General features: G+C 45.0%; 1 protein-coding gene across 1 annotated transcript in view; it reads left to right on the top strand.

The window, feature by feature from the left end:
* GSDME (gasdermin E) overlaps nucleotides 1-17557 on the top strand; it is a gene marked incomplete at both ends in the record, with an annotated part of 43456 nt that extends 25899 nt beyond the window's left edge. Inside the window, 5 exons of the mRNA XM_084229566.1 lie at nucleotides 3679-3822; nucleotides 8165-8292; nucleotides 10002-10197; nucleotides 12258-12331; nucleotides 17327-17557. Of these exons, the coding sequence (XP_084085692.1) occupies nucleotides 3679-3822; nucleotides 8165-8292; nucleotides 10002-10197; nucleotides 12258-12331; nucleotides 17327-17557 (773 nt within the window). The remainder of the gene's footprint in view (nucleotides 1-3678; nucleotides 3823-8164; nucleotides 8293-10001; nucleotides 10198-12257; nucleotides 12332-17326) is intronic.
* Between the last annotated feature and the right edge of the window lie 7398 nt (nucleotides 17558-24955).

Genomic DNA, 24955 nt, shown 5'->3' with positions numbered 1-24955 from the left:
CGCCTTAGCTCCCATAATGCTGCTGGCTCTGTCAGCTCATCACCAGTGTGCTCAAAATTGGGAGTGCCTGGTCACTGCAGTGTTTGAAGAAAATAAGGGCTTTCACTTATTGGGTGTCTGCCATACGTCGGTGCGCAGAGCGACCCCCCCATTTCATGTTCTTCCTCACAAGTTAGGGTGAGCCCAAGGAAACGGACTGCTTGGGGACATGAGTGAGCACATGTAACATCATGAATTATTGTTGGCCTTTTGGGCTGTGGTAATGACAGTATGAGTATGTTGATAAAAAAGGTCATCGCCTAGAGACTTACACTGAACTTTTTCTAGATCAAATGGTAATGTTTCTGCAGTTCGCTTGGAGAGGATTATGGGTGGGGTGTGAGGTGTGTGGGGCGGCGGGTAGAGGTCACGACTAGTTGTTGGAGCTGGTGGATATGTGTTTGGAGGTTCATGATACCCTTCTCTCTCCTTGTGCGCTTTCCTTAGTGAAAATGTTTTTAAAAGTGGGCCCGCTGCAGGCCGCTAGCGTGTTTTCCGCTGTCGTTGCTCTCCCCTCCCCTCCCCTCCCCTCCACGTTTTCAGTCGTGCTGAGGACCTGTTGGGGTGAGTTTTCTAGGAGTCCGCCTTTTGCACTCACTACACCCGCACGAGCTGCCACACCATTTGACTACAACCAGAGGGGCTGGGAAAGCTGACTGTCCTCGTGGGCGAGGAGACAAGGGGAGAGTGGAATGTGATCCAGCCGCCTCTGTCACGGATGGAGCAGCTCAGAAGTCTCAGGGGGTTTCAGGGAGGGGCAGTGCTTTGCCTGAAGGGACAAAAGGTGAAGGTGTTTTTTTAAGAAGTTGCTTTAGAGAGGGATACAGGAAATACCAGGAAGACCAAAAATCCTCTGGGCCCATGGTTCCAAATTTGTGTCGTGTGGGTGGTATTATTTTATTTTCCTGTTGGAATGATTTGTATATTAAACTGAGACGTCAAGCTGATTAAGCTGTTCCTCTAGTTTATCTTCAGTGTGGGGAAGACCAAGTTACTAAGTGTGCGCCTGTGGTTCCAGCCTAGGATGCTCCCCTCCCCCCAAATGGACCGAAGGTCTAGGTGTCATTTTTTTGAGGCCTCAGAAAGCCAGCCCCCAACACTCCCCCAGTGGAGAATGCCTAGGAGTGAAGGGAGGACCCCTGGAGGTGCAGGGCTTCCTGTTTATCAGAGGAGGTGGCACCTGCCCTGCCCAGTCCTGCCGGCAGCTCATTGGTGCTGGGGCGCCTGTTACCCCACAGCCTCCCCCCTTTTCTCGGAAGGGGTCAGAAAGACACAGCTTTGCCTGGTGAGGCTCTCCTGTTTGCATTTCAATTACCAGGCTTTTATCTTGGCTGGCTTCTGCTGCCTTTGAAAATAAACTCCTCTTTGTGCAGCTGAGAAGAGGTGCCCAGAGGGAAGCTCCAGGCCCTTTGGCTCACTCCCCTACTCTGGCCCTGGAGGGGGCCGAGCTGCCCTTTCCCCAAGGCCCACTGTGGTGCCTCTGCAGCCTGGTGACCGGGCCTCGTTCCTGTGACTCATGGTGGATTTTTTTTTTTTGTAACAGTTCTGTTTTTACCCCATCTGTGTTTTCTATCACTCTTGCCACAGAATGTTCTGAGCTGGCTTCATAAACATAGACCCGCAGGGGCTGGAAGGGCCCCCAAGAGGCTCCCAGATGTCTCCTCCCACCCTCAGGGTGGAAGTCCCGTTGACAAGGATTCGGTTTTGTCCTTTGAAACTGAGAGGTCGACTTCCTCTGAGTCCCACAGGGAGACATCTGTGCCACCTTCCTTGCCCAAAGATTCCCTCAGCACAACCCTTCCTTCGACAGAAGCTCTCCTCTTACAGCCAGTTAGACACACTGCAGAGTCTGGAGTGTGCTTAGCACCATCGGGTATGGGTGTCTTTTCAAGCACGTAGTTCCATGGGGACCCTGAATGCGACCTTGTGCTTCCTGCCCTGCTGAGTCTGCTCTTCTGGCAGCCCCCCACCCGCTACCCCCAGACTCTTTCCACCACACACTCAATTGGCTTCTTTGCTTTGAGGAATCTCCCCGTCTCTGCTCCATCCAAGCAGTATAGCTAGTGAAATCATTTAAAAATTCAATTCCCTCCCCGATTGCCTTTGGCTTGTCTCCCCTGCCTTATCTCCAGCGCCTCCCAACACAGCCCTCTGGCCAGTTAACCCACCCTTGGGACATCCTCACTCTCGCCTACCTGGGCCCTGGGACTGCTTCTCCTTTCTGGAGCCCGCTCTCTGCCTCTCTGCCCAACCAACTCCTACCCATCCTTTAGGAGGCTCCTTAAGACACTTTCAGTCCAGGGACCTTCTCTGGTTCTCTCTCTGCACTTGCCACTGGCTTCAGTACCTCACTGACACCCCCAGCATCACCCCGAGTTACCCATTCCCACCTGGACCAGACTGATTGTCAAGACCTGGGCTGTCAGCCTATGGCTGTGACGCCTCGTACAGTGCCCGGCATGGAAATGCGAGGAGGAGCCGGCAATGCTTTCGGGGGGCTGTGCACCTGCAGGTGCCATGGACTCCCAGAGCCCCCATTTGGCATTAACACCTGAGGTGGTGTTCCTGGTCCCCGTTCCCAGGATATGAAGCCAGTGCCTGAGAGCTACTTCCCGTGGCTCCATCTCAGTGCCCTGGTGAGAGGGCGGAGCAAGCCGGGGCACCCCGGATGCCCAGTGAGGGGGTGGCTGAGTAAGGACAGGACTGTGGCACCTCTCTCTAGTCACCAGTGACCGCAAGCAAATGAAAATGAGCGCTAATACCCACGCTTTGCGTGTCAGACAAGTGCCAGGCTCAGCTGCATTTTTACTCGTAAGTATCCTAATTATTAAATAGAAGCGTGAAAGGCCCCTCATTTGTGGGCTGACTTACTGCTTTTGCTTAGCAAGGACATGACTGTTACATTTTACCCACAACTTAGATACTCCGGCTGGTTTCTGGCTTTAACAGGGCAGTTCATGTTTCATCTCTAACTGTGCTACCTGTCTTCACCCCCACTCAATTATTTTAAAGTGATTCTTAGGCATTTTATTGTTTTGTCTACAAATATTCTGGTATCTCTGAAAAATAAAACTAAAAGATGAGTTTTGACTTCCTATAAATTCATGTAGGACATGTTCTTTTGTGTCTGGTTTTTCCATTCAACACATTTATGACATTCACTATTGCAGAAACCAGTAGTTCATTTTTAATTGCTGTGTAGTATTCTCATTAATAAAGAAAAGTTGGCTCTTTAGTGACATAACCATATAGCAAGCATTTGTGCACCTAAATATATTGTCGGTAATTCTTCAGTATTATCAGTTCAGCCATATCAAACTTTTTCTCAATTTCATACGTGGTAAGTTCTTTCATTTAGAGTTGGTTTGTCCAAATCAGGATAATGAAATACTTCCAGTGCTTGAATGACTGCTTCCTACCTGTTCTGAGGGAACCCACTAGCGAGCTTTATGTGAAGAACCCCTCTCTCTTACATTCGTAGTTTCTGGTGCACCAGCATGACGTGTAGGAAGTAGGTTTATGGGGAGGAGGGGCGGATGTGCCTCCTGTCCTGCCTGAGGTAGGTGATGCCAGGTCTAAGATATGCCAACAAGGCCAGGCTGACCCCATGCCCGGTTGTCCTTTTCTCTCACATCACAGAATTCTGTCTCCTGCAAGGGAAGCGTGGTGGTTTTGAGCAGGAGAGAAGCAGCTTTGTCTTCCTGGACCCCCTGCCCTTTCAAGAACTGGAGTTCCAGGACATGCCAGATGCCAGGCAGAGACCACTGAGTGTCTTAAAACAAGGTATTGCCGAGAGGGCGGGCGGGGGAGCTGATGACTGAGTGCTGTACCCGAGAGCGACGTGGCCGCGGGAGTGGGAGTGATGCCTGTGACTTCATGAAAACACTTGAGAACAGAGAGGACGGGCCCAAGTTGGTCCTAGTCCACTCGGGACTCATTCTGGTGCAATCTAAGGGGACCACCAATCTCGGGTGCCATGCTGTGAAGAGAGGACCGTTCATGGGGAAGACCATTAATGGGGCCCGGGGTGGGGGATGTGAGGCATGAGTCAGGCCATTTTGTTTCTTTTTTCCATTTTCATTCTCTTTCCCTACAGAAGCCTTGCTGGCGTCTAAGAACAGCAAGTCAGCAGCAAGGAGAGAGAACCTGACTTTCGCATGTTTCATTGCATTGCAGGCTTCACTGGCGAGATAAGCAGCGCCTTGTCAGCACTGCACAAGCTCTCTTGGAGGCTCTTCACCCACGTGGCTCTAGGCCGTGTGGCGCCCATCCAGGAGGACAGTGCCGTCCCCTGCCTGTAGCACTTGCGCTCTCTGCAGCATTTTGTTGTTAAAAGGTTTTTTTTGGAGGCTAGGTGGGGCAGGAGTGCAGTATATAGAAGCGGAGACGGGCAAGGAAAAGGAGAAACAGATAATCAGCTTAGGGAGAGCTAGGAGCAGCTCAGAAGATGCTCTGGCGTGAGGGTGAGGAGACTCATCTCTGGGGCTTCAGTGAGTCCCAAACCAGATGATGCTTTCGTTTCTATAGCAAAACTCACTCCATGTGGAAAAATGACCACCAAGTCCTGATTTTAAGATGAGGCTTTCCTGTCTGACGCGGGGCTGCAGGTACCTCCACTGTTTGCCCAGATTGATCAGTTGGGTGCAGTTTTCAGCTGCCACTAATTGGAGTTGATGTCTTGGGTTAAAATCGAAGCAGCTGTGAGCCCGCAGCCTTGAACTGCGCTATGGGATTTTGACAACACAGGCAGTGGAGCTGCAGCTTTCTTGCAGTTTCCTTCCCATCAATCCACCTGGTGCATTCTGGTCAGCCTGAGGCAGGCTGGGGAGGCTGGCAGTGCTAGGCAGGAAGAGGGTAGGGGGCCAGCATGGCAAAGACCTAGTTGCGCTCACCAGGCAGTTTTTGAATACATCAGTGACATGTCTGTAAAGGCCAGGACTGGCCACAGTGCAGGTTTTCTGATCCCATGCAGACCAGGTAAAGGAGGAGTCAGAGTCCTTAGTGGTTTTGCAGGTTTTTTATTTGGGGTTCACCAGGCATATGGCAGGCAGGGGTGAGGCCTGCCAGCCTCCCAGCCCCCAGCAAGTCTTTACTCCACCTGGGCTCTCTAGCGTTCGTTCTGCTGCTTCTCGGCTTCCCTTTCGGCTTTAGCTTCTGCTTCTACTGCTGCTGCTGCTGCTGGCGTCCTCGTGACGCCGCCCTTAAAAGCATAGTCTTAGCCCAGGTGAATCCCATCTACCTATGCCCACACCCTACTCCAGGTGCCCGCCATCAGGCATGCATTCAGGACAAGGATCCATCATCTATCCTGATGGCGGAAGGGCAGAAAAGCCTGATATTTTCTTTACCCTACAGTCCACCCCCTCAGGGTTTTCTGCCATACAGTCTATACATATGTATACAATTTTCTAAGCAAACAAACAATGCAGCCATGGCCCACAAAAGCAAATACATCAAATATAACAAAATACAACAGAACACAAATAAGTCCAGGCAGGGCACCAACCAAGTGCAAAAGACAATTATTGGTACCAGCAGATGAGCCACCAAATCTGCTGCCGAAGGCACTGCTCATACGAGGGAGGGGAATCACTCACGGCATCTACTATATCACACCAGGAGCCGTCAGGCTTCCTGGCCTTCTCTGGCTGTAGTCTCGGCTACAAGGCACACACAGCATCCACTCCCAGGATGCACTAGCTCTGGGATTGGCAATTTTATTCTGTTGGGGGTAATCGCCAACCCTCAGGGTTTCTGTCTGCTGTCGCTCCAACACTTGGCCTTTATGGCCACCCATGCGACTCGCAGACCCCTGCACTCAAGCCAACCCACTGCACAATCACATGGGTCGGGGATCCAAACTCTGCATTCGTCTTGGGCTCCACCCCAAGCCACGTTCCCCACCCGTCCCCCAAGGACAGGTTCCTCAGCTCCTCACCCTCACTCAAGAATGAGCAGGGCATCACCCACAGGTGATTTTACGAAACTCACAGTTCTTCAGCATACCCAGGCTGCTTAACAGCCGCTTAGGGCTTCTCAACTTAGCATCAGTACCAGCTTTTGCCTTCTTAGTTGGCTTTTCTCCTCCACCTGGCTGCTGGGCATACACAGACTGCTTTTGGCCATCTAGGCCCACTGGCCACCCCCAGATTCTCAAAAAAAAAAAACAAAAAAAAAAAACAAAAAAACCATAACCTGCCAAGGTCCTCCGCCTTCTGGCGGGATTGTCAGTCCAAGTTCATCAATCCATCAGTCCAAGTCCATTAGGCCTCTCCCTGCATCAGCAACGGCCTGCTGCCTCAGGGGTCATTGGCTGGTCCTTTCCGGTGTCGTTGGCTGGTCCTCTCGGGCATCTCCTCCATGCGAGGTCTCGTCCCACAGCTCCAGACCATATCCACCTTCTGTGCCGCCATGGCGCTTCCAGCGTCATCACAGGCAAACAGTCTGTTCTCCTTAGTCCCTCCAGGTCTTCGGAGGGCTCCAATACCCATCTGCATGGATCCTGCCGACTACGCCAATTGTAAAGGCCAGGACTGGGCACAGGTGCAGGTTTTCTGATCCCATGCAGACCAGGTAAAGGAGGAGTCAGAGTCCTTAGTGGTTTTGCAGGTTTTTTATTTGGGGTTCACCAGGCATATGGCAGGCAGGGGTGCTGGCTGGGGGGCTGGGAGGCCTGCCAGCCTCCCAGCCCCCCAGCAAGTCTTTACTCCACCTGGGCTCTCTAGCGTTCGTTCTGCTGCTTCTCGGCTTCCCTTTCGGCTTCAGCTTCTGCTTCTACTGCTGCTGCTGCTGCTGGCGTCCTCGTGACGCCGCCCTTAAAAGCATAGTCTTAGCCCAGGTGAATCCCATCTACCTATGCCCACACCCTACTCCAGGTGCCCGCCATCAGGCATGCATTCAGGACGAGGATCCATCATCTATCCTGATGGCGGAAGGGCAGAAAAGCCTGATATTTTCTTTACCCTACAATGTCCCTCCCCAGAAGGGTGCCTTATATATCATCACACACACTAATATCTAAGTGTTCACACCCATATGCTTGTGTGTAACGCAGCTAACGCATAGGTGAAGCATCGCACACTAGTGGGTATTTATGTATTTGTGGACAAAAGCTTTGGTTTATAGAATCTTGTTTTTTTTTTTTTTAAGATTTATTTATTTATTTATACAAGCACTGGGTACAGTCAGAACCGCAGGAAGGTGAGAGAATTCATCAGAGCCAGAGCGGGGAGCAGAACAGGCAGATGGGCAGATGGACCAAACTACAGTGTTGAGGGGAGCAGCAGGCGGCAGGAGAGGTCTGTCGCGCCATGTGGGACCCTCACCAGCTGCCGGGGACCTAACCAGCGCTGCAGAGGCTGCGGGCAGCTTCGCAGCCCAGTGCTCAACTGCTGCGCCACCAGGGGAGGCCCTATAGAATCTTGTTTTTAAATCCCTGCTGGAATTCATTTATTAGCTTTTTTGAGAATTAAGGGGAGAGGCTCTAGCACCCTGCAGAGAATGGGATAACCCAGTGGGGCAGACCTGGGTGTCCTTCCTCCAGGACGGATAAAGAGACTGAGAAAGTGGAGTGAGTGTGCCCTGTGAAATTAGGGCAGCAGCTCCTCTGAAAGGCATGTGCTAAACATTAAAGGATAAAAAATCTGCAGTGTATGGGGTTGTGAAAAATAATGTTTTGGAATTTGTATGGCTTTGAAGCATTGTAAAAGTACCAATTGATGTTTAGTCATCCCGCCTTGATAATTTACTTTCACAAAAATCTTGCTAAAGAGGAAGAAATCTAAATGGCTTCTTCAGAAAATAATTGACTAGGCGTAATTAATGTTAGTGAGTCATCAGAGAGCGGAGGCCTGAAACAAAATGGATCTATCCTCTTCCTTTTTGGCCTTGTTCTGTCTCCGCTTCCTTCCGCCTCACCCCTTCTTGTTATAGTCTGACTGGTTATTGAAAAACATGCAGGGTGGTATTTCATTCCTACTTTATTTCCGAGTCCCATGACTGCCTGTGCAGCTGGAAGTATCTATGAAAGAATGAGGACAATTGGCTATAAAAGGCAGGAGTTGCTCCCCTTGTTCTGGGACGTGTGCAGCGGCGGTGCGACTGGGTACACTCTGCTCTTTCACAGCCACGCCGCTCCTGGAAAGGAACTTCCATCCCTTTGTGGAGCTGCCGGAGCAGCAGCAGTTGGCTTTGAGCAACATCCTCCAGGCGGTCCTGTTTGATGATGAGCTGCTTGTGGCCCTGGAACAAGTGGTGAGGCCAGAGGCACTGCTGGCAGTGTCTCTACCTGGGCTTTCTGGAGATGCGGATGGGTGACACTTCTTGGGACAGGCTTTGGGTTGGGATAAACTTGTGTTTCAGACTTCGTCACTTTAGAAGCTGAAAACCTTTCTCTAGCTCCTAGGTCCTTAGTTTTCTAACTACAGGAAGGTAGCTACAGTCATGAATTGGAGGGGATCCTAGGTTTTAGAGCTGCCCCAAGAAGTAAGCTCAAACTTTATGGCTTGACACAACAGAAATTTATTCTCTTACAATTCCAGGGGCCAGAAGTCTGAAGTCAAGGTGTGTCAGCAGGGCCTGCTTCCCCCAAAGGTTCTCAGAGAGAATCCTTCCTTGCCTCCTCCAGCTCTGGTAGCTCCTGTCATGCCTTGGCTTGTGGCCGCACCACTCCAGGCACTCTAGTCTGTCTTCATGTGACCTTCTCTGTGTCTTGTCACCTTTTCCGTTTGTTCAAAGGCAATCCCCAGTGGATTTAGACCCATTCCAATCTAGGAGGATCTCATTTCAAGATCCTTACCTTAATCTGCAAGGACCTTTAAGGTCACAGTCTGAAGTTCCAGGTGGACACAGTACAAGGGGGGATGTGGTAGAGTTCCTTTAGTCAACCTGATCTATTTTTTGAAAAGATTGAAAAACGGCCTTTGTGGTGGTGGTTTTGTTTTTTGCAGCAGGACTTTCTGGAGAGGCCGAATTCCCTAACTGGTACAAATGGTGAGGCACATACCAGGTGCTAACCCCTAACCCCCAGACTTCGTGTTCTGTTTTACTGGAGGAGGTTGGGACACTGAGTTTGACTTTCACTATAGTTTGTGTCTTTTGGTTTTTCTATTAAGTGGAATTTAAACTCTGACTTTATGGCTTAATACTTTATGGCTTTCAATAATTTCTGATAGTTCATATATTTTCCCTCCTAAAACTGGAATATGCCAGAGCAGCTTAGTTACAGTGATATAACCTGTAGTTCAAACTCAAGGGCTTGACACAACAGAAATTTATTCTTTCTTAGGTTCTTGGGGATGTGGTGCTGGGGGAGCGGGAGCTAGCCGCCAGAACACAAATGTTTGACAAAGCCCACTTGTGCTTCCTGAAATAGCTTCTTTCAAGAGGAAAGTTCAGGCCATCACCCTGTAGAAGGGGCACCAGCTGCCCTTTCAGGTGCTAGAAAAGCTGCCCAGGAGAAGGATTCTCATGCCAAGGCTACAATGGAACCCAGCTGACTGGGAGGTGCAGAGCCGCCCCCCTGCCCACTAGCAAACCTGTTGTAGCTGGAGGGCGCCGCCCGGCACCATTGGCTGGGGCAGGGGGGCTTGAGTGCCAAATTTAAAGCCTGGGGATGATGCCTTATGCCCCCTTCTCAGTTCAGTGTAAGCACTTGGTTCCCAGTCCTGGGTAAACAAGACGGACCCTGCTGTGGCTCTGAAGATTCACCCCAGTAGTTCCTGGGGGGCCACCTGCCTCCTTTGTACAAGACCAGTGCCTGGGGGGCAAGGCTCAGTTTACTGTTTCTCTATGAGGAAATCTAACCTTGTAGATCAGCAATTTCAAGACACAGGAAAGAAAGCAGGGGCTCGTTTTACCCGGTAGACAGTGAAGGGCGAGGGTTCGTGTGTGTCATGGGGTGGTGACTGGGTCCGGTGCTGCCTGGCTCTAGCTTCACCATGCGTTTTCTCTTCCCTTTGCAGTGCGATGACGTGGTCTTTGGCCTGTCACCCCCACTGGAGATGCTGAGGGAACTGAAGTCCCCACAGCAGCAGGACCTCACGGCCTTTCTGCGGCTGGTGGGCTACAAGGTGCAGGGCAAGTGTCTCGGGCCGGAGGATGTGGTCAGCAACCAGAAGCTCTTCTCTATCGCCTACTTCTTGGTCAGTGCACTAGCAGGTATGGAAAAAAAGAAATGCTGTTGTTGCTTTGAAGTAATTTCACCTACTGTACATTCTTCTGGGGCTGTGGAAAGGACAGTAACTGGGGAGGATTTAGTACTTACTATGGTTCCCTCCCTTTCAGCAGTACAGGGAGGGTAAGTGGAAGGCCAAGGAAGTTTACATGAAGTGTCACGAGCATGAAGGAGGCCTTGCTGTTGCCTGCCAGACGTCTCCATCATCTTGAGCACGTCTGTTTTCCTCCCCCGGGGCGGACTGTCCCTCTCACCCACACAGGAGAGCATCTCCCGAAGAGTCTCTGACTCACACAGGAGCCCTTGGCAGCTGCGTGGCAGCAGATCTCTACCCTGCCTGTAGTCCTTCTGGTCCTATTGTTCCCTCCAATGACTAGTGTATGATTTTTACTACTTTTGCTTTTTAAAGAACTGAGGTAACATTAGTTTAGGTTCCTACCTCTTCAGATGTATGTCACCCCACTGCAATGCATCCATCATCTTTCTCCACAGACCACTGGGTCACCTCCAAACTTTGTTCCTCAGCACCCTTCATCCCTCTGGCAGCCTCAACTCCACGCTGTTTCTGGGGTCTCTCTCTATGGTGGTGAATGGTTTTAGAACTGCCTCTTGATTCATACCTCAGGTCTCTCTCCATTCACCTGGACACTTAGTAGAGCACTCTCTTCCATGCCACTGATTCGATCCTCCATTGCTTTCTCTAGAGTCCTTGATCCTATTTATACAGGTCTGTACAACCTGAATTACTTTTAGGCTTCAATTCCTATCTTCTGATCATTGATTTTTCATTTTTCTGATTTTTGTTCTTTGATTAACTTTTCTGATTTTCCCTTTAGCTGAGTTTTTTTCATTAGAGAAGTTCTTAACACTGTATTGTGTGTGTGTTCACATGTGTTTGGGAAGTTGATCTCACTGTGCCTGTCATGCTCTTTTGAGCAGCAACTTCGGGGCTGCATTTGCTCTGACCTGGTAGACGAGCTGGGGTGGTGCTGACTAGCACTTGTGGCACCACCAAAACACCCCTGCTTGCCGGTCTTCAGGAGGAGAGTCTAGGCAGGCCGTGTGCTCTCACCATCAGTGCTAAGCGCAGGAGTGACTGCTCTGCTCCTCTTTACCGGGGAGCAGCCTGTGTAGGACACCCCAGTTCCTCTGCAAGGCTTCCCCTGGTTCAAGGGTGTGCGCTGCACAGCCTCTGCTCCTGGAGAACAGGTTGCCTGCACCACCTCCTGTTCCATGAAGCATGCATCTGTTCGGGGTCACACGAGTTGAAGTCTGCACTTGTCTCTGCTGTCCGGAAGCGGAGTCCCACCCAGTGGAGTCCCACTCCTAACCGCCAGGTGTGGCTGAGTGCAGGGTCCTCCTGGTGCCCTGCTCCAAGAGCAGCAGCTACTGGGGACCAGGGCTTGCTGTGTCTACACCTTTTGCCAGGGTTCACCACATCTGGGATCCCTGCCCTGCCTCCCCCCTTTCAGATGTTCCTATTGTTTATTGACTTTGTGCTAAAATCTAGCTGGATTACATGGAACAGGCGAGCCTGGTGTCTTCACTGTTCTGCCTTTAATTTTCATACTGACTTCAGAAGTGATCAGTCCACCACCATGACACTATATTCACCTTTACCAGTGAGATTAGCACTTCCATATATTCTGTTTTCTAACTAGTGCCCTTTTCAATTTAAAGAAGTCCCTCTAACATTCTTATTTGGCCATTTTAGCAGTGATGAATCCTTTTACCTTGTCCAGAAATCTTTATCCTTCAACTTTGATGGCAGGTTAACGGCAGAGAAATGTGTCACTAAAATGATCAGCCTATTGGGAGCCACCATTATATATGTGGTCTATTATTGATCTAAGGTGAACACAGAACTGGTTACATTTGTTTCCAAAAAGGCCACTGTTGCCTATTTAGCACCACTCATTGGATAACTACTGAGTACATGCTTTGCCCAGCTGATGGGAGAGCACTGAAGTACAATTAGGTAAAATTCAGGGGCTGGGTCTGGAGCTTTTATTTTTTCTTTGACATTGATTTTTGTCTCTTACAGAAATGCCTGATAATGCAGCAGCTCTTTTGGGTACTTGCTGTAAACTCGAGATTGTTCCTACACTGTGTTACTTGGTAAGTACCTGGGAAAATGAGGAAGAGATGAGTATCTTAGCTAATAAAACTTCTAGGGTTTCTCATCCACAACAGCTCTTACAATAGGTTAAAAAGGTATTTTAACTCCAGTTTTTGCACACTATACACCTGGAGACTTGAGGCACAGAGGCAAAGGACTTGTCTTTTACTCCAACCCTCATGCTTTTCCTATTAGAAGAGGCTTTGGGCCAAGGCTTGCTGGCACTGTAGGGAGGGGTCCTGGTGCCCTGTTATTGGCCATGGCATTTCTGTGCTCTGACCAGTTGGTTCAGCTTTGCATTGGCCTCACTAGGAGGTATTCCAGGTCTGTTTTGTCTCAGGGAGCCACAGCTTCTTTCATTCTGTTTTAGAAATAAAACTGCTTTGTGCCCTCAGGAAATATCATAAAGAGTTACATATCCATGAGGTTAGCCCTAGAGATCAAGGTTAAGCTTTTGCTTTTTACATCACAAACTGGGTCATTAAAAGAAGGAGCCATCAATAGGCTGCCCCAAATTGCTCTAATAGGGCAGTTCCTATGATGTTGCTTCTGCAGGTGTTGCTCAGCCTTGGGCAGAACAGAGCTACTATATTTTAAAATCTGATTACTAATGGCCAAGTCCAGCACATGAAGTAGGCCCGAAGCTCAGAGATCTGTCCCCAGGTTTGAGAGGACTGCCAAGTTAGGACCCTGAAATTTGTTATACATCAACTCTGGAAACTTGGGCTAGTGCTTTTGGTACATCTCTGCACAGCAGAGACAACTACAGACTAACCAAGGAACTTAGATTTTGTTCACGATAGAAAGCAGATTTTACCTATCCAGAGGAATGCTGTGTTATATTGTGATCATAAAAACTGAACTACTTACAAATGTGCCGGCATGTATATCCTGTAGTCAGCTGACAGTAAAGGCTGGTGGCAGTTTCGCTATAGAAACAATCTGACTAATTGCCTAATTGTATGCTGTGATGAGCAAGAAAGCAATTCTGCCCAGTTCCCTTTTGTAGCAACTTTGTGCCTACCCATTGTTAAGTATTTACAAAGTCATCAACTGTATTCAGAATGTGTATAAAAAAATACTGCTTGACACACTTTAGCCTCCCCTCCCAACAAACTCACTCTTAAATGTCATCTTTCTTGCTGATCAACTCTAGGCTTTGATTTTTTTTTCTTCTTTGTGGGACCCTCGCCGGTGGCCGGGGATCGAACTGGCACTGCAGAGGCTGCAGGCAGCCTCGCAGCCCAGCGCTCAACCACTGCGCCACCAAGGGAGGCCCTCTAGGCTTTGATTTATGCTGCTTCCATGTTCTGTTGGTGTTCTAAAAGTAGACACTAGGACACAAGCTCCAGAATGGTATTCATTCTGCTTTGGCAAAAAACAACCCACTATAGAAGACAAATAAGTTTTCTTTAACTTTCTGGGTACTTTCATATAATCTCCCCGAGACATAGCAACAACTCTTCTTCAAACAATGAGGCTCCTGAGGGAATCAGGTGTTTCTTAAAGGGATTTACTGAGAATCACCTACAAACTCACCAGTGTTCCTACTTTATTTTTTTTTTCTTGTCTAGGGGCCAAGGTAACTTGAGAGGCTTTCTGGGCAGTTTCAGATTTACTAATCTGGTAGATTTTAGTGTAAGGATTGATTAGAAGGTGCGAAACAATAGATAATATTAATTTTGCCCACTACCTTTGGGTGACACTAATTTCCATATACCAAGAAGTGCCTGTGGGCAGCTGGAGTTGGCAGGTGTTTAGTACTAACGCACCAGACACAGGAAATCACCCACTGTGCTCTTGCCAGTCTTCAGCCTGCACCAGGGGAACAGTTTTAAATCAATGGCATGTGGTGCCTGTCTTCTAAAGCATAATCCGTATTTTGGGTCAAATGGGTAAGGCTGTAGTTACATAGTGTGGCTTATATTTGTAAAACCAATTTTGATGTAGACACACAAGTACTTTTATATTCAAATGAGTGCTACGCTTCAGATACCAGGGCTAACTGTATATGGTACTTTCAGTAAAGTTACCATTTCTCAGCATATTTCTAGAATTCTTTAGGATTCCATTTAGAGTGCTTATTTGAAAATCAAAGCTACTAGAAAACCTACTAAAGATTAAAAAGTATCAGAGGGACTGATCAAGACCCTAAAAGTTCTTTGAAATGTACATACAAAGATGCTTCAGATTCACAGAACAAACCCATCACATCCATTTATGATAAAACTCAACAAAATGAAGTGATGTATTCCCAACATAGTAAAGGCCATATACGACAAGCCTATAGCTAACATCACACATCGAAAAGCTTTTCGAACAAAACAAGCTCTTGCCACATTTATTAAATATAGAATTGGAAGTCACAGCCAGAACAGTTAGGTAATTGTTCCATCCCTATGGGCGGGAACAAGTAAAACTGTCACTGATTGTGGACATGATTTTATATAGAAAATGAGACTCTACGAAAAGACCTGTAGCACTAATGAATCAGTGAAGTCTCAGGTGAGGATGTCAACATACACACTCAACCATCAGAATGAGAAATTAAGAAAATAATCCCGTTTATACCAAACTATAAAACAAATGAAAGAAATTGTACAACTGAAAAGATACTCTGTTCTTATGGACAGAAAAAAATAATTGTTAAAATACCCCTAATGCCCTAAAAGCAATCTACAGATACAATGCAGTCCCTCTCAAAATTCACACTTTTCACAGAAATAGAACAAACATTCCTAAAATTATACAGATTAGGAACCACAAAAGGCCCCAAATAGCCAAGGCAATCTTGAAAAAGAACAAAGCTGAAAGCATCACACTCCCTGACTTCAAACTCCATTACAAAGCAATATAGTCTTGGCTCAAAATCACAAAGTGAAACAGAGAGCCCAGAAATAAACTCACATGCATATAATAAGTTAATATGCAACAGTAGAACGGAGACTAAACCCAATAGGGAAAAGACAATCTCTTCAAAAAATATTGTTAGAAAAAGATGAAAATGGATCTCTGTCTTCCACCACAAACAAAAACGGATTAAAGATTTGAATCTAAGGACTGAAACCATCAAACTCCTAGAAAACATTGGTGATAAAGTCACTGACGCTGATCTTGTGAATTTTTAGGTAACTCCTAAAGGAAAGGAAAGCAAAGTAGGCTGCCTAAAGGAAAGGAAAGCAAAGTAGGAAAGCAAAGTTTCTGCATAGCATCAACAAAAATAATAATGAAACTGACTGAACAGGAAAAAGTATTTACACATTGAGTAAGTGGTTAATATTCAATACATACAGAAAAATCCACATAACCAAGTAACAAAAAACCTGATTAAGAAATGAGCATAGAATCAAATACACATTTTTGCAAAGACATACAGCTAAGGCATATGAAAAGATGTTTAGATCTCCAATCATCAGGAAAATGCTGATCAAAACCACAATGGGATGGCACTCTACACTTGTCAGAATGGCTATCATCAAAAAGATAACATTGGTGACAATATGGGTAAAAGGGAATGCTTGTGTTGGTGCGAATGTAAACTGATGCAGTCCCTATAGAAAATAAGGAGGTTCTTCAAAAATCCAAAATAGAACAACCATCTGGTACATACCATTTCTGAGTATTAAACTGAAGAAAATGAAAACACTAATTCACAAGGACATATGAAGCCCTATGTCACGATAGCATTAATCACAGTAGCCAAGCTATGGGGGCAATCAAAGTGTGCATTAATGAAAGACACGTTAAGGAAGATACGGTGTGTGCGCACACACATGCATGCACAAATACTACTCAGGCATAAAAAAGAATAAAAGTTTGTCATTTGGGACAACATGAATTGATTGAACTTGAAGGTATTATAATAGGTGAAATCAGGGAAAGATAATACTGTATGATTTCACTTATACGTGGAATCAAAAGAACACAATAAAACCAAATTCAGAACAGAATGGTGTTTGCCAGAGGTAAAGGGGGGCAGATGTCATGGTGATTATAGTCAGTAATAATGCATTACATATATGAAAGTTGCCAAGAGTAAACCTTAAAGAGTCTCATCACAAGAAAATACATCTAACTTTATATGGTGATGGATAGCTGGAATTATTCTGATCACTTTGCATTGTACACAAATTATGATGATGTACAGCTGAAACTGTTATGTCAATTTAACCTTAATTACAAATACTTTAAGGCCGTAAAAGCAAAATTCAAATGTTCTGAGTAGTTGTAATTAGAGCAGCCTCCAAAGTGAACTAACATTGAGTACACTGAGGGTCAGTATTCCAGGCAGCGTAAGTGGTGAGCACAGCAGACCTGTTCCCTGTTCACCTGGCACCTTGTTTAGCAAACAGACTAAACTGAATATTGAAAAGATGGCTTCAGGAAGAGTAAGTACATTAAGACCACATAATAGCGTAATGATGCCTGGCTACGAGGGCAGGGAATAGTCATCAGAGAGGGCTTGGTAGAGGCCCTTCTGATGAGGCAGTGCTACCAAAAGGTGAGAGGGCAAGGGCTGTACACAAATCAGCAGGGACAGTCTGCCAGCCAGAGAGTAGCAAGGGCAAAGGTTCTCGAAGCAGAAAGCACAACTCGCCAAAGTATGCTACCTGCCTTCGAGGGGTTCATGCAAATATGTAAGAAATTCTAATAACTTCATTAAAAAAAAAAAACAAACCTTGCATACTGTGTGCATGAGAAATTACATTGTGACCTTTCTAATCTGCTAGAGTTAATGGACATAGTACAAGGTCGAATTCAGAATTGGGAATTCAGACAGAGGACACCAGGAACCGGAAAGAGATCCAGCCTCATATCTTGGTCTGGGTCAAATAGACCTTGTTCTATATCTTAAGGGTTTTCTTGTTCCACCTGGGGAATTAAAAAGCAACAACTTAATTTGGTTCTCCCAAGTTACCTTGACGTGCATTACTATCCAACTGTGTGGGTTTTCTGTAACATTTTAAAGTGAACTTGTTGACATGTCATTTCAGCTCCATGCTCTATCTGATGATGGAGTAGCTGATCTTGAAGACCCAGCCTTGGCTCCTCTGAAAGATACAGAAAGGTTTGGGATCGTACAACGTTTGTTCACTTCTGCTGACATTAGCCTGGAGAGGCTGCAGTCATCCGTGAAAGCTGTGGTCCAGAAGGAGCCTCACATTTTCCCACTAATTCTTTATATAAGCCTGAATGGACTCTGTGCCTTGGACAGAGCACATTAATAACATAAATTATAAGTACATGCAATCAGCCATGGCTGGACATTTTTTGCCATCAAGATACTACTATGGGGCTTAGGTCAAATCTATGCTAAAAGCTGGTCAATGAAATGAATTTACAAAACCGTTCAAGAAGTGGTGACTTTTTGCACTATCAGTTACCTTGTGTAGCCGCTAGCACTAAACAGCAATAGTAACCTGTTTGTTTTGAGCTGATAAACAGTATCCTTTTCTTAAGAGACCCTCCTGTGCTGGTGACCTGGTGTCAAAGTTAGATGCCAGCACCCAAAGAACCAAAGGAGACCCGAGAAGTCCAGACTAGTGCATGTTCAGACCTTTTCTCCTTCTGCTACAAAAATGGGCCTATTCATCACTTTCTTGTATTTCTCACTTTGTTATACAAAAACCAGGTGAGTTTGGCACTTTGATCCAAAAATTCGTTTTAAATTGTGAATGTTGTGGGAAGGCGATTTCTTTTCACAGAGGGCTATGTTTTAGATGTGCTGTATGCTATGCAGAGACTGAAAAATGAACTGTAAATGCCAAGAGAGTACATTCTTTTGCTGAAAAAATTATACTAAAAAAGTCTGAAAGCAGGAGACCCTTGCTTGAGAGGGGAAAGAGGGACGTTCTAGCTCTGTAGATCTTGACTTGTCATGCTTTGATGAACCTACTGATTTGATGTCTAGAACAATGTGCTGAATTCTCATGTATTCTGGATGTTTAATTTGTAAATACTACATATTGTATCAAAGGAAAACTTATACCATGTATATTTTGCTTTTTATCCTATTTTGACATCCTGCTATTAGAAACAGCCTAGACAGTCTCCCCCGAGCCTCTGCTAATATCCACTGGGGACCTGGAGCCACTGCTGCTCCCCTTAGCAAAAAGCAGTTGAGACCTATTGCTCCAATTTGTCTTATGTTAGGAGCAGGGAGGCAGAAGGAGATGAGCAGTATCAACTGTTGGAGAGTACCTGTCTTTTTCTTGTCTCAGCATCATCTACTTAATGCGTTTTTGCCTTTCAGATTTTAATGAGACTCAATGTTATGCAAATGCTTATGATACACAGGATAAAGGACTGAGTTGCATCTAGTGGTAGTAACATTAAAAAAAAAAAAGCCCTTTATATACAAACTGAAAAGGAGCATGCAAAAGGAAAACGAATTGTGCTAAAATGGCAGTACACATGCCATTTTGTCTGCTTTTTTGAAATAAGCATACAGAACTGCAGACAAATGTGTAATGTGAATCTCTACTTGTGTCAAAAAATAGACATGCATGCATGTATCAGAAACTTTAAGACTTCCCAAGAAACCTAAAAGTGGCTTCTCTAGGGACAGGATTTAGAGGTTATGGCAAGCAGGCGGTAGGGCTCAGGGAAGGGTATTTCAACCTTCTATTCCTGTGAAATTTTTATATGTATTTTGTAAAAGCAGCATGTGCATACCCTCTCGCCCCAAGCCCCCCTCCCCACCTACACACACACACACACACACACACAGAAATAAAAGATGCTTTCCCGGCAATATTGAGCTAAGGGCTTTGGCTGTTTTCACAATTGTCCTAAGATCAGCCTGTCATCCTGTTGGATTGTTTTAAAAATTAGCTAGTGAAAAAGACACTGCTTTATGTTGCTATAGGTGTCCCCAGCCTCCCAGTTACTGCCAGGCTTCCTAGCAGATCCCCTCCGGGATGTGGAAGGTAAGACAGAGCTGGGCATACTGGAGTAAGTGCTAAAAGGTTACCCCGGTGAACTATGCTCACCATTAAGTATTTTAAAATGCACTTTTATTTACAGCTTGAGATCAAGAACCACACTTTTTCATAATTAGATTGTGAAATAAGGTCTAGTAGCACAGGTCACTTAGAAAAGATAGTAAATAAAGCAGAATTTCCTAGAACAGAGATCCTGAGGCTGCTTTTTCCAGCCATGACAGAGGGATCACTTGGTTTTCATAAACACAGGAAATTACACTTTAGCTCCTGTGCTATGGCCTGCTAATAGCCCCTTGAAGACACCATCACCTAATAGTTCCAGGAATCTGTGAACAGGTTACCTTACATGGCAAAAGGGACTTTGCAGATATTTTTTAAGATGAACAGAGTATCCTGGATTATCTAGGTGGGTCCTTAAAAGAAGTAGAAACATGCGAACTCAGTGTCACAGCTGGCGCTGAGATGGAGGCCTGCGCCCGGAGAAGTGAGCAGTCCCTCCCACCACAGCAAGGCAGCAGGCACTTAGGGTCTACAACCACGTGGAAAGTCTGCCCGCAACCTGCAAGAGCCTGGAAGTGGATTCTCCTCTAGACAAGAGCCAAGGCAGGCAGGGGGACATCGTGATTTTAGCCCTGTGAAAGCTTTGTCAGAACTGAGATAAGTTTGTGTTTTAAGGCTGTTTGTGATACAATGTGCCACTGCAAATTTGCTATGCAGTGTAAGATGAAGAATCAACATAAAATCTAGTATTTCTGAAGACCTCAAAAATACACTGGACTAGCAATTTCCAAAATATGAACTATGGAACCCTGGAAAGGAATTGTAAAGTACCTTTCTAAAACAGGCTTCCCACACTGACCTACAGTCACGCCTCCATCTCCTGGCCAGCCTGGTGTGTCCACCTCCCCTTTTCACTGCGGGTCTTGGGGCTGAGCCAGGGCCACAACAGAGGTTTTTCCTACCAGCATTTCTTGGCTAGCTGGGAAGTGGTCATGCTATCTATCCCCTGCTATGTAAGCATGGAGGCCTTCTCTTGATTCTCTACTTTAATCTTCCCTGTCTCTGATATTCTCTCCTGGCCATATGCTGTCTTTGAAAGCCTCTGAATCGCTTGGGCTGAGGTAGAAGAAACAATTAGGGTTTCCATATTGAAGAGACAGGTGTTTATTTTTGGAAAAACAGTAAACGTAGGGAGGTGTTTAACGCTGTTCCTAAGCACACAATGCAATTTCAAACCTTTTGTCATAGCTCCCACATGGCACAGCAGGCTGCTCCCCTCTGCAGTGTTATCAGTGGATCATGCCTGTTCTGTTCCCTACTATGTGCAGTGAATCCTCTCAGCCTGCACAACTCTGGTCTATACCCCAGTTCTTATGCATAAATTGGTTTCACTTGGCCAGATGGGGCCCACACACTGCACGTGTTGGTGTAATAATGAAAGGAAGGTTTACAAACGTAGTCTTCCCTGTCACCTTCCCGGATTCTTTCTCATCTTCATATGCCTACAAGACTTTTTGATTCTTTTTCTGCCTTGTTTTAGGGCTCATCTTGTTATCAGCTCCCTTGATGAGACACAGCTAGTTTTCCCCATTGTTACTTCTTGCCTGTGTGTTTACTTTAGACTGGGTCTTATTTTATGTTCTTGGATTAATGGAGGGGCGGGAAGGGGAAGATGGGGCGGGAAGGAAGAGTGGAACATTGCTGAATTACACCACTAGGGGGAGCAGTGGGCAAGAGGAGTAGGCCCTCTGCACCTCATGTGGGTTGGCTCCCTGGGCCGGGTCTCGAACTCAGGGCGTAGCAGCGATGGTGCTGTAGCACTGAGCCTTAACCCACTCGGCCACCGGGGAGGCCCTTCCTACTGCCTGGTTTTAGGCTGCTTAGTACTTCACCGGAAGGAGGGTCTCTGCCTTCGCAAATGGTGAGGGGATGCAAACACTTCATAAACTCGGCATCCAGCAGGTGTAGCCCATGTCTTGAGAGGGTCGTGAGGTGTAAACGCCGCGGTCTAGCGTCTGCTCTCGGGGGGCCTGCGCTCAAGAGGTCAAGTTCACAGGAGGTGTGGTCTGTAGCCGCCGGCAGGCGCGGCTCCCGTCTGGGGGTGCCGACCGTCCTGCACGGCCAGGGACGCCGCTCACCTGTACAGTCTGCATTCAGTGGCAGGGCCTGGAGATGAGCAAGGGGAATGATTAAAGATACAATGTGCTATTTTTCCCGAAAACACTTCTGAGTTGGCCTGGTCTGGGCGGCTGCCTCGTTCTCGGCATGCCGGGTCAAGACTCCGCCATCGGGCCGAATTTTCAACAGCCTCGCATTTTCAACAGCCTCGCATGTGAGGCAGGAGGGACCTCCGGGGCGTGGGTTGGCCCAGACGGGCCAATGACGCAGGGCCCGCGCTGAAGCCCTGGGGGGACCACTCCAAAGGCGATTGCAAGGGGTGACGAGAGCGCCCCGGCACAGGTGGGCCCGCCAGCCCCTGGGTCGCGAGGGGGGCCAACACTGATGATTAGCTTTTAATTACCAGAGCCAATCTGATAGTCTCGGTATATTTAAACCTCAATTCTACATATACACGAAATACATCTTCCAATAGTAAACATATATACAAAAAATATTTTATCAAGAGTATGTAATCTCACAGATTGAACATTTCAGTGAAGCTTGTTTGGGGCAGCATATGGAAATACGTGAAAGAAAAATTTATAGGAACTTTTTGAAAAATCAGTAACTATACTGCAAATTTTATTTATACAAGGGCAGCAGTAATGTTTCTTTTCTTTTATACAAGAGCTAGTAACAAATACTTGGGAAACAGTAACAATTTTTATTTTTAAACTTTTTCATCAGAAACTTAGTTTTGAAGCTTGTTCAGCTTAAGTTTACTAACCAGCATTTTCTCCCATTTGTAAATAAGTTGTCTTTTACAATTGCTTCAAAGACTAGAGACTAAGAGGAGCATACAATTCTATTCATATGCCAAAATGAAATGGAAAAAATAACCTCCCAAAGCAAGGTTTTTTTTACACCAAATACTCATCATGTCTCTAACAGAGCGTAACCCAACAGGTGGAAAATTTTGCTTGTTACTGAGCCTAGTGCTTATTCTTTTACAGCTGAGTTCAAGATACCACTTAAGAATCAAAGCTACTTCCTTAAGAAGGGAAAGGAGTCAGTCAGCAGTTCTTTAAGAGGACAGATAGCTGAAAAGTATTTACCTTGTATTTCAATTATAGGTGAAGGTGAGCTAGTCCTCAAATCTGGTGGTATCTGAAAGACTGTTTCTTATCTGGACCACACTTTGATACTAACTGCACACCTTTCCTCATTAAAAGTAAGATCAAAAACCACATATTGAAACTGGTATTGACTTCTGATTTAATGTTTGTAATTTATAGCTGAGTGTTTTTAAGGCTATGGTTTTTCCCTCTTGAAGTTAGTGCATAAGCCTTTCTCTAGCCCCCAGGCTATCTTGACCAGTACAAGGAATGGAAATTCATATTTAAAGTCTGACCTGTCATTTATGTGTTTCTGGCCCTAGCTTGCTGCTGAACTGCAGTAAAGACTTCTACCTTTTAAAACAATACACTCAGATAACTGCTCTGTGGTAGCAGTTTGTATGGAAACTGGAAAACAGTAAAAAACAGTATGGAAAAAAAGAACTGTCACTTCTGACAGAGTTTAGTGTGTGGAAGCAAATCAGATTTCTCATAGTGCTGCATTGCCAGCCAATAGCCATGAAGCAATCAGGAGAACAAAATTAGAACATCCATGTTGGACTCAAGATCCATTAACTGGACCCAACTGTGAATGCTTCTCCATATAAACAGATGCCTTTTAAAAATATTACTATAGGTTAAACAATAAGACTGTAGTGGATACATTTTAGGTATAAGAGTAAGGCAGAGAAGCTTTAAAGAGCAAAGATCAGAGTGTATTTTGATGTGAGAGCAGCACTGGCACTGGTTGCTTAAATTTTGATTTGTGAATGGTTTGACAGGCAGCAAGGATTTGCTAAGGGTTTGCACTTAAGATTCCCAAAAGATATGTACCATTTACTAGGTTACCTCCAAAAGAGGTATACTTTTAGCTCTTTAATTAAAGGAAACCAATATGAGCAAATGCATATAACGAACAGATAATATAGCTTAATAAGGATTTTCCAGTTTAGCCTATCAGTTACAAATTACTTCCTGTAATTTGAGGTGAAGACAAATATTAAGTCAGCGTTAAGTAACAAATAGAATATTAAAAGGAGAGCTTAGCAAAGGTCACACCATGGGCTATAATTAGAATCTTAGTATAAGTACATCATCGATATTTTTATCAAAATAGACTATTTTAAAGGAAATAGTACACTGTGTTATAGAAGTGGTGCAAAATATGCTTTTAAATTCTTAGATCTTTCACTTTCAATGTATAAAGGAATCATTTCTGATACTGTGTACTTATAGCATTCCATGAACACAAAGTATATGTTTATGGGAAATATTAAAACATGAATACAGTTTGAAGCTAACAAAAATATAATCTTACCTTAAAAAATTATAGAATTGTTATCTTCCTCAGGTATACATGTAGATGAACATAAAAACTGATAGTGCTAAAATTATTAGTGAATTGTATGCTTAAAAGTTTACGAATATTCTCTATGTACAATAATCCTATTACTTAAAATATTCAATTTTTCCCAAGAACTCCAAATACATTATAGATATTATTACACAATTTCTCATAGCAATCCACTGGAACAAGAGAAGGTTAGGTACCATAATCTCTAAGTCAGAACCATAGCACAAATTCATTCGAAGGTTTAAATAAGTATTTCCCAAGAGGTTTCCACTGACTCTGCCTCTTTTCCTTAAGGAAATAAGACTAATTTTCTGAGCTTAATTCCTCATATATTTTTCATAATGGAGATTACTATCTGCCTCAAGGTAAAACCAGAGCCTTTTAAAACATGTGAAAAGCTGCACAATCTCTAGTAATTTGGGAGTAATTAAAAATTTAAGAAACCTAGTTGTAATTACATGGGTGAATATGTTTAGGTAAAAACATGTATTTTGGTAGAACTTTACATATTACACAGCTATATATGTGTATGTATACACTGTGTGTACATATACATACATATATACATAAAACATATAGTGATCCAAACATTTAAAAAGTGACCTGCTATCTATAATATACAGCAAACTTCAGGATTAATTTTTTTCATATTTAGTATAAATGTTCATTACTACAAAATTATTGGCACTCAAGTCTTGAGTTCTGGAAATGAAGATCTGTTTCTGAGATCATAGAAATAGAATTGTACCTAATTCTATGGCTAACTATCTTGAAAAATCTATTCCAATAATGACACTTGCTACACATAAAATAAATAGCAACTTAATGAATTTTTAAAGCAAAGCTCTTTTATTGTCACCGAGATATTATGGTCAAAGCAGTTGGTATTTGGCCATAATCTGTTAAGACCACACTATCGTATTTCACTGTGAATTTGCATTGTATTTTAAATTTGTGTTAAATAACCAATTTGTTATTTTAAAGAAAATTTTTCCTTATAAGCTATTATTAGTAAATTTACTAGATTCTAGGATCTAGGGTTTAGTAATTAGTGCTATTACTAGGTTTTCGATATGACTTATTTTAGAAAGCTAAAGTTCAGAAATTATA

Source organism: Talpa europaea, assembly GCF_964194135.1.
Source record: "Talpa europaea genome assembly, chromosome: 3".
In the NCBI taxonomy this organism is placed as follows: Eukaryota; Metazoa; Chordata; class Mammalia; order Eulipotyphla; family Talpidae; genus Talpa; species Talpa europaea.
This window is presented reverse-complemented; position numbering and strand designations above follow the sequence as displayed.